The following is a 10,162-nucleotide window of genomic DNA, read 5'->3' as shown; positions in this document are numbered from 1 at the left end:
GAACTCAGAGAGGGAGAGGGATTATGATTTCTGTCAGGGAACCCCAGCATAGCAACTCTTATTAGAGCCCATAAATAAATATTTTTCTCCTCAATGCAACAAAGCACTCAGCCAGCTGTAATAGAAGTGAGCATTCAGGAGCTTCTAATCTCATGTTAGAAATAAATCATATCTGCCTCAGAACTTCTGTCTGGATTAGCTGGTTACACAAGGCATAACCTTGCTGATAACTACCAGTGTTATCATGACTTATCTGAAGTTTACTCTGGCTTTCTTTTGATTCTAGTACATCAATAATTAGGGTTGTTCTGATCCAGCTCATTGCAGTGGGATTTGGGTGTGGAGCAGTGTTTATAAAACAAACTCGTCCTTGTGCCGAAGCCAGCATCCCACAGAAACCCGCTGCCTGCCTTACTCAGGTGGTTCTGATCTGAAATAATTACTTGGGTAAACAGTTTCTGCCTGACACCTCTACCAGATTTCCCATGGGATCTTACATAACCCCTGTCCTTTATGAGACTATTGTAATATATAAGGAAAAGGTCACAGGATTCATCCACCCTATTTCTAGAGTGCTTCAATGGAAGTCCTCATCCAGCACTGAAACAACAAACCCCACACAATACTTAGCAGTGTTATTCACTCATGATTCAACTAAATGCCATATGTGAATGTGGAAAATAGAGCTTTCAGAGCACTCCAGAGAAAACTGGAGCTTCAGCCAGCAGGAAGTTTCTCCATGGTGTTGTCCTTTGCTTGTTCCCTTTCCCCCAACAGTGGTTACTGAACACAGCTGGGAGGAGCCGTGTGCCTCACCCTGCTGAAGGGCCCAGCTCTGTGCTGTGCTCACAGCTGGGACCTGCTGGGGATGCTGGGGATCAGGCCTCACATTGTGGTGTCCCACCATGGCAGGAGGAGGCTTGTAAACGTGGTACATGATTATAAATAGCCTCACTAATGAGCAAAGCTTGTGTACTTGGTCTGACACTATTATTTGTGTCCTGGGAGAAAGGTTAGAGCAAACAGGAACTCCTGCAGGCAGAAGCAGCTTTCAGAGGTGGTGAAAGGCGGAGCTGGGATGTTGTTTTCTTCCTCCACTTGCATAAATCAGAGCTTTTGGTGAACACAACCTGAGGGGACCTTTCAGTAAGGCTCTCCTGCAAGACCCCCCCTATTGCTGTTCCAAGGCTGGAACTGTGATCTTGCAGAAACAGGCTCATGGCAAGCCTAGCCTTTAGCTCAGCTCATGAAGGGGCTTAAATAGGCAGATTTGCAGCTCACACATGCCTATAACACTGTCATGGCTTTAGAGAGCTCTGTAAACATCTGTCAGGGAGCACAAACCAGGCCTCACCAGCTCAGCCTGGAACGCTGCAGCCAGACAGTGCTGATAAATCAGTCACCACATGAGACACCAAAAAACTTTTATACAAGTTTTTAATACAAAATTCAACAAAAATATATATAATCAGGCATTTTATGCAATGCATACATTCTTTATATCTGCAGGTACAGATAAATAACAGAAGGCAAAACCAAGTATTTTGCTTATCTTTGGCCATTAACCAATAATCACCCCCAAACAGATATTATAGGGTTAAAGGATAATAAACTGAGTCTGCAATGTCTCTCATTACAGACACAGTATCAGGCAAAAATACAGTAGTCAGATTTTCAGAAATGTAAGGAAATAGTTCTCTAACACTGCCCAATACTGAAATTTCACCTGGTTTGCTGCTATGGAGCATAAGGCCTTCAGCTGACTCAGGCATGGTCCTGGGTTACATCAGATACACTGCACTCCTTTTAACCTCCTGCCCTTTCCCACACACTGCTCTCTACAAAGCTGTACCTCTCACAAATAAACTAGCACAAAGTCTGACCTGGGGGGCAGCTTTCTGCACCCCAACCAATGTACAGAAGGAAGCTTAACTGCTGTGTAAGTCAATAGTTTTCCTACCTCAGTGTGCCAGACCAGCTGTCCTTCCACTTACAGCTCAGATGCATCATGGCTCTACCAAAGCAATATATACATGAGACACATGAAAAATCATACAAGCAATTTTAAAGGTACACTGATAACATGTAGCAGCTTATGTCTATATATGTACATGTTTTCACAGTTACATTTTAGAAAATTGAGAACACCAGAATACTTCTACTGTGTTTTCTATAAATAGTAAAAAAAATTACCTGTCAGGCATTTTGATAAAATAGTATTTAGGTTATCACTTTAAATAGCTCTTGAAAACCTGTAGAGTTTTAAGCTTAAAGGCTGTACAGTTTGAGGATTCTGTAAAGTGTTTGTAGCCAGTTTCAGCAGCTGGGCCACCTCCCAGTTGTTGGTTTCGTTTGCTTGTTTTCTTCTCAAATAACTCAGATCTGGTAACAAAGGAACTCCACCACTTTGCCCGGGATAGGCAAGTTCTTGACCTGGCTGGTGGGCATCACCCTGCGGATGGCCATGCGACACAGGTGCTGCAGGCTGGACACCTGGCTCGGGGTCGCCCAGAAGTACAGGCTGCCATCCTGGGTCCTGCACAAAACCCACAAAAGCCTCCAGGTTATTCCACAGGAACCAGCTCAGCCTGCTACCAACTCACACACACACATGACTAGGTAGGCGACTTGCTGGTGCTCAGTTCCAGCTGCTCCAGGATCCTGATTTACTCCAGTTCCTATTGTAAGCTGCAGCAGCACAATAAGCAACTTGTCTATGCAAAGGGAACAGATCTCCCAGCAGCTACTGCTGTGCCACCTAACACACAACAACTGCTCTCAGCTATCTGATGGGCTTCTTCCAATCCTCATGTTCTGGGTCTCTCACATATTTATTTTTAAAGATAAGAAATGAGTTTATCAGCTGATTGATTTTACTGCTATTCCAGGCATGTTTAAACAAACAGTACCAGTCAGAAGCACCAGGCTGCAAGTCACAACTGAAGATTTTCAGAACACTGAGCCACTGTTTTCAATCTCTTGTGTTACCTTCATATTTTAGAAAGGAAAAGAAGTCTGTACTTGCCCTGCAGCCAGAACACTGCCATCAGTAGAGAAAGTACAGCAGAGTCCATTGTTCAGAGGTGCAACTTGTACAGGGTATTCTTCATCAATTCTCCAGAACCTCACCATTCTGAGGGAGAAGGACAACACAGGAAGTTATCAGAGTGGGTTTTTAACTGTGCTAGGCGTTTTCTGTGACAGTGCTGAGAGGCTCCTGTGCCAGGGCAGAAGGCCCACACTCACTTGTCATCGGCCAGGCTGGCCACGTGCAGCCCGTCGTGGCTGAAGCACACCGAGCGCACCCAGCGGTCGTTGGCGCCGCCCGCGAAGATCGGCGTGGGCGGGGGGAACAGGTGCCTGCGGACAGACGGACAGACACACGCTCAGGGACAGGGGACACAGCCAGGACAGCAGAGCTCGGGCACTCACAAACAAACAGCGTTGGACCAGTTCACTGCGGATTCAGTGGGGACTGAACTGCCGCGCGCTCTTCGGTGTAATTCAAACCTTAAAATACCGGTCCTGTAAATTCACTCTCAGATGGAAGAACAACCTCTAGCCTCTGCCATTTTACGACTTCCATCAGCCACTGCTCATTTCCAAGTCCATTCTGGGAGACAGTTCCCAGATTTGAGTGCTTTACTTACCCAAACTCCCTAAGGATCACTCCAATATGTGGATCCCAGAGATAGACTCGAGTATCGTAAGATGCAGTAGCCAGTAACGCTCCATCAGGAGAGAACTCACAAGCTACAACATCATTGTGATGGCCTTCGAGTTTCCGTAGCATGGAGTATTTATCCATATCCCACAGGAAAACCTGCAATTAAATCAGCTGATGTTATAGCTCTGCTCAGAGAGGCAGTGAAGCATTTAATTTGTTTTTTAAGTATAGCTAGTCTTATTTAGGATTACACTAAAATCAGGTATTATGAATTACTACAATTAAGAAATATGCTCAGTGTCATATTCAGATTAAAATCAAGGTTTTTTAAAAAATAATTAAAGCAGACATGCAAGTTCTAACTCAAATTTGTTAAATGTTATTAACAAAACAAGCCAAAATATAAGATAAAGGCAAAACAATTTAACCATGTAGCTTACTGAAATTCATATATTACAAAACTATTTTATTAAAATATTCAGAAATAAATAGGGTTAAACTCTACAGTCCCCTCTTTTCAGTAACTACCAAAATTTTAAGAAATATACAGACAGAAAATGTAAGGTTAACATATTGTTACTCCAGTGGCATCCCTTTGAGTTTAAGATCACTTGTTTACAATTGCTTGGATCACCAACGTCAGCCTAGGAAGAGAAACAGATACTGCAAGCAAAAAGAATTTTCACAGCCAAAAGTTATGTCTGTGGCAAAACAACAGGGAAGTCTAACCACATTATTAGAAAGAATTTAGTCATTTAAAATCAAGTCAACAGTAACAAACAACATTAATATTACAATTTACCCAACTAATTGCACAGTGTATTGTAAGAATTCATGAAATATTACAGTATTTTACATGCAGTTGTATATTATATATTATCAAAACAAGGACTGTGCAGAATGACTTAATAGGAACTATCCATGCACTGCAGCATGGTTTTACAGGAATATAAGTCTTTAGCAAAGGCTATTATGTCCCTCAAAGAGCTCACTAGTGGCCTTGATTTTACCCTTGACAGTTTTACTGCACAGGTTAAATTCTGACAACTTGGACAAATTTATGTTTGACCAAAACAAACTCAACCTGAGTGCCTCCCATACCGCCTATCTCTGAACCATTTTACAATCAGTTATACACTAATAGTTCACTAATTTTTCCAAGGAGACCCCAACATTCTATGAAACTGGAAACTAAGTTTGAGGAGTCAGTGTGTTTCACTGCTGTGAAAATTATTAAAAAAAAAAAAAACAACAACAAAAAAAAGCAAGCAAGCAAGCAGACAGTGGACATGGAGCAGCACCTGCGTACGTACAGGACCCCTTGCAGCCGAGGGCAAGGTTACTTCGTCCTACGGTACAGACGGTACAGCTCGCCGGGCTGGCGGCCAGAGCTGCCACTCTCTGCCCGCCAACACCACTGTGCTCCTCAGAGTGGTGCCAGCTTAACTCAATCACACCAATATTGCTGCCACCACCTGTGACAGGGAAAGCAAGAAGCTTATGGAAAACACACAGCCTCCAGACAGCAATGTACACATCCCCCTCTGCTCCACCACAGAGCCAAACCCCAGAGCTCGGCCGTGCTCACCGCTGTGGACAATGCCTCTGAGCACTCCCACAGGAGCGATGGCCAGTGCCTCAGCTGGGCTTCTGAGGCTGCACTACACTGCCTACAGAGCCCCTGGAACCAGGCTGAACTCCCTTTCTGGTCTGCCCTAACTCTTCAGTGCCAGGAGTAGCTTATGGCATACATGCATTACCTGCACTGCTTTCAGTTCTCTAGCAGAGCATTAGGATGGAAGCAAAACCAGTGTGCTCCTCTTCCCTCTAACTCTCAGGTACTACTGCCATTGGTAGGAGAGAAATGTTTTTGTTCAGCAGGAGATGCCCTGTCCGGCTACAACTTTGGGAAGCCTTTGTCATTGAGCACGAAATAGGAAGGACAAAATCAAAACCAAAATAGTTTTATGCATTAATCTAAGTATCTTTTAACACTGGCAGCTTTAGTGGTCTTTGTTTTATGCCATGACCCTGTGCAGACCTATTTCTCCACACTCACAGCCTCCTCAACTAAAAGCAGTGCAAGTTCCATTCACAAATCAGGGTCTCAATGCACCATTTGCCAGTTTAATTTCATGCACTTTCACATCATCATCAAACATTAGAAGTTCATGACACCGAGCACAAGCTTAATGTTACTTAGATTTAAAATGATTATGCACACAATTCAGGAGAATTAAGGAACAAGAAACTCTGACACATACTGCTTTACTAGCTCCAACAGAACAGAGGATGGAGGAGTCTGGAGAGAATGCACAGCCATACACCCAGTTCGGATGGCCTCTCAGCACCTTCATCATGTTTCCTAAACAGAAAGGCATTGCTGTAAGGATTGGTTAATTTTCAGATGGGAAATCTTTTCCAAGTTAGTTATTTCTTTGCAAAATTTTGTATTATTTTCCCAAACTTCTTGCAGAGTCATTCTACACAGAAATAAAACCCCTGGGATGCAGCCTCTACTTCCATGTCCCTATTCAGAAAGGTCACTTCATGCACTCTTAGCCCAAAACCTGCTTCTGCCTCCAGGCTTCAGACAGATAAGGAATTCCAAGGGGCTGCAGAGTGAGTGACTAAAGAATTCCAAGTGCACAGTGAGTGACCAACCGAACACTCAGTTTTTAAGCAATCCTGACTAAACTGAGTCTAGAGCAATAAAAGAGGTGAGTACATGGGTGCTTCTCTCAGGTACTGGAGCAGATAAAGCCCAGACATTACCATCATCTTTCAGGTCCCACACTCGCAGGGTTTTGTCTCTGGACGCAGACACGAGAATCAGGCTGCCATCAGGGGCAAAGGTTAAATCTCTGACAACTTCTGTGTGGTCCATCAGGTTAAGGAGGAGTTTTCCTGTTCCATGAGAACACCACAATTTAACATGAGGACTATTGCACCTAAATAAAATGCTTTATGGACACAAGTACTGAATATAAAATTACTGCATGTAGATACAATTTTCTTTGTAGAAATGGTCCCTACAATGAGCAGCACATGGATCCTTTCACTCTCCTGTATCAAGAGGTAACTCCTGGAAAAGCTACAAAATCTATATACTAGAACCTCAGAAATAAGGTAAGACATGTCTTCTGATGAACATACCTGTTCTAAGCTTCAATTTACAAGGACAGATTACTCAACAGTCATTATTTTTTTTAACTGTGTTTTCTCCAACCAAACAGCTGTGCTACCAGCAAAACTGAAAGTCCCTAAGTTCAGATTCAGTCTTTTTAAGTCATTCATTTTATTTTTAAAAAAATTAAAGGTCCTTATCAACATAAACCAACAATTTCATGCTTTTAAAGCTTGGTAAAACTAGGAAGACTATTGAGTAAAGAACCAATGTATGTATGCACACATTTAATTATTTTGCATCTTCCATCTCTCACATCTCAAAGCATGACGTGCCTCTCTTGTTCCTTTGGCAGTTTCTTGTTACTTCTAGTTGCAGGAACTCATGCTTTTTAAATATTTTGAATTTGTATTGAAGGTTCAGTTCCCAGTTACAATTCTATAACCAACTCCAGGTGTGTACCAACATTATCACTGCAAGAAGTGTGAGCTGGCACCTGAGCGTGACACGGAGCATCTGGACAAGGCTCTGAGGGACAGGGTGGCAGTGCTGGGGTGCCCTGGGGCAGGCCCGGAGCCGCACCGGGCGCTCCCCGCGTGTCCCTGAGCTCAGGATGCCCGCTGTGCCCTCAGCTCCTCCGCACTCACCCGTGTACACATCCCAGATCTTGATGCGGCCGTTGTTGAGGCCGGTGGCGAGGAGCAGCTGGTCCTGCCCGAACTTGAGGCGGTGCCACTCGATGTTGACGCAGCGGCTCTGCTTCTCGGGCACCGAGGAGCCGAAGGCCAGGCTCCACACGATGTCCCCGCAGTCGATGACGTGCTCGCAGGGCTTGTTCTTCTGGCTGCCCTCGCTGTTCTGCCGCGGCAGCCGCGTGCCGGCCGCGTTCGCGCCATTCTTGGTGCCGTGCAGCAGGCTGAAACACAGCACAAAGCACGCTGCAGCACAAGGTGCAGCCAAAAACAAACCTTTCTTCTAATGAAACCTGGGAGGCGTCATGATGTACATCTCTGAGGCGCAAAACGGTGCATCTTTACTTTAAAATTATAAAAGTGGCTTTTTCTGGTAACTGATAAAAACCACCAGCACCTGGAAATCTTCCAACACAAAATAATACTTATACTGTGTATACAGTTTTACCTCCATGGAGAGCAAGATACTAACTTAACCTACTAAAATCGAACAGTTCTGAACAATTTACAGAAAAAATGAGCCACAAAATTTCTAGGATTTTCTGCTAAAGAGTTACTGAGTGTCCAGCACATGGAAAACAATTAACCACCCTCAAAAGGAGGGAAAAAATGGGTCAGAGAAATATAACCATCTACAAAACTGCAGTGGTGAGCTACCAGCTTTGCTAACATGCAACCTGCATGTGTCAATAAAATGTGTGTTTTGGAACTCCACTTGCATTCGAACAAGGATGATAAGGAAAGAGGTCTGCCTTTAAGTAAATTCCTAAAAGGTAAAGCCAAACAGCGTTGTGATAGGAAGTGTAAAGGGCCAGATCTGCCCACGTCTCTAAATTCCCTTTTCATTCAAACTTCCTCTTATTTTAGAGTGTGTGAATTGATTAACAAGTCACTCCTCCACAGGCTTTGTGAGGTTGCAATAGTTGTTCCTCTTGCTGGCCACATAGGAAGAGAAAGAACAGCTGTTATTTTAAGGAATTAATTTCTCCCCAAGGTGTCAAAGCCTAGAAGACCAATACATGCGTTTTAATCGATCTGAAGCTATCTCCTGTTTTCCAGGTGCACCGAAAGCCATAGCGGTTTGTCTTACAAGTTGTTGAGGCACTGTGCCCAGGGGACCAGCTTCACTATGCGATGTCCCTGTGACCACGCCAGGTACGAGCCATCGGGAGCGAACGCGACCGTCCAGTTCTCCCTGCCGCACTTCTTGTCGAAGGGAGACGTGGGGGCCAGGAGCTCTCCTACCGTGCGCGACCGAGCTGGGGGGACAGAGGAGAGCCGTGAGGGGAGAGCCGTGAGGGGAGAGCCGTGAGGGGGGGAGAGCCGTGAGGGGGGGAGAGCCGTGAGGGGGGGGAGAGCCGTGCCGCGCCTTGCACCGGCTGCACGGGCACCCGCGCGTCACCCCGCTTTGTTTCACGGCGGTTACCGCCATCGGGAGGGGGCCCGGTGTCACCGAATAACCCAGCAGGGCTGAGCCCCCGCAGGGAGACACGCGGTGCTGACCGAGCTGTGCGCGATACCCCAGGCGGTACAGTACGGGCGATGCCGCCAGGCCCGCGCCTGCCCATGGCCGCGAGAACGGGCCGGCGGCCGGGAACGGCTCCGTGTGCCGGGAACGGCTCCGTGTGCCGGGATCCCGCCCGTTCCCCGCGGGCAGCCCCGAGCGCGCTGCCGTGCTGCGGGATGGGCTGAGCGCCCGCCCGCCCGCGCCCGAGCCTGGGCCCAGCCTGAGCCCGGCCGCACTGCCCCTGCCCGCCCCCCCTCTCACCGATGAGCTTCTCGTTGACACTCGGAGGAAAGCTGGCCATGGACGGGCGGCCTGAGGAGCTGCGGGGCTGCCACGGAGCGGGACCGAAGGGCGCGGGCTGGGCAAGATGGCGGCGGCGGGCGGCGGGGCGGGGCGGGGAGCGGAGCGCTAGCGGGGCCGGGCCGGGCTGCGAGGGAGCGGCTCTGCCCGCCCTGCCCGGCTCGGCCCTGCCCTGCTCGGCCTCCCGGGACCCTGCCCTGCCCGCCCGCAGCCGTTCGCGCTCCTGCCCCGCTCCGCTGCCCGTCCCGGCCTGGTTCGCAGCCCGACCCCGTCCTCCCGCTGTGCGCCTCCCTGGTTCAGGGGCTGGAGGAGTCTCCTGCTCTGTAATGTTACTTTCTGTATGAGTGTAGTTCAACATTTAAATCCAGCAGCGTCAAGTTTGTGATAAAATTTTGCTGTTAATGAAGTTGTTCACAAGGAACTTGGGGAAAGACACCCTGAGAGCCCCTTGCTCTCTGTGATTTTGTATTAACATCTCTATACATCCCTCTCTCCTTCCATTAGCTCTTTTCTCCTTTTGCATATCTAAATTCTGCCCCTCTTCTCAACGAAGTGACTCTTCCTTGCTCTGCCTATGGACTCCAGAGAAGCACGCAGCAGGATAATTAACTGCAGATAATAACTGTGATTTCATTCCAAAGCAGTGGCCTCGCTGGCAGGCACGTTACAATAGCCATGGGATCAACTATTCAGCTGTAGCAAGAGCCAGGAATTACCCCAGCGTGAGCTGGGCTAGCAAAGCATTTTTTAAAATTATGCAAAGATACAATGTCAAAGAAAGGAGCAGGGAGAAGTTCGACACGTTCTTGGTGATGTGAGCCCTAGCATGGATTAGTGCTGGTTTGTATAAATTCCCCTAGCACATCCTA

At 46.9% G+C, this 10,162-nt stretch overlaps 1 protein-coding gene across 1 annotated transcript; it reads right to left on the bottom strand.

The window, feature by feature from the left end:
- Nucleotides 1-1,420: 1,420 nt before the first annotated feature.
- Nucleotides 1,421-9,375, bottom strand: WSB1 (WD repeat and SOCS box containing 1). The gene is made up of 9 exons (XM_059487077.1): nt 9,255-9,375; nt 8,577-8,745; nt 7,442-7,710; nt 6,443-6,574; nt 5,932-6,032; nt 3,651-3,823; nt 3,247-3,360; nt 3,026-3,133; nt 1,421-2,536 (listed from the first exon to the last, which is right to left on the bottom strand). The coding sequence occupies exons 1-9, from the start codon at nt 9,292-9,294 to the stop codon at nt 2,377-2,379; spliced, it is 1,266 nt and encodes a 421-aa protein (XP_059343060.1). The 5' UTR covers nt 9,295-9,375; the 3' UTR covers nt 1,421-2,376.
- Between the last annotated feature and the right edge of the window lie 787 nt (nt 9,376-10,162).

This window comes from Ammospiza nelsoni, chromosome 21, assembly GCF_027579445.1.
Source record: "Ammospiza nelsoni isolate bAmmNel1 chromosome 21, bAmmNel1.pri, whole genome shotgun sequence".
Lineage (NCBI taxonomy): Eukaryota > Metazoa > Chordata > Aves > Passeriformes > Passerellidae > Ammospiza > Ammospiza nelsoni.
Note: the sequence above shows the minus strand (reverse complement) of the source record. Positions and strands in the feature narration are given on the sequence as shown.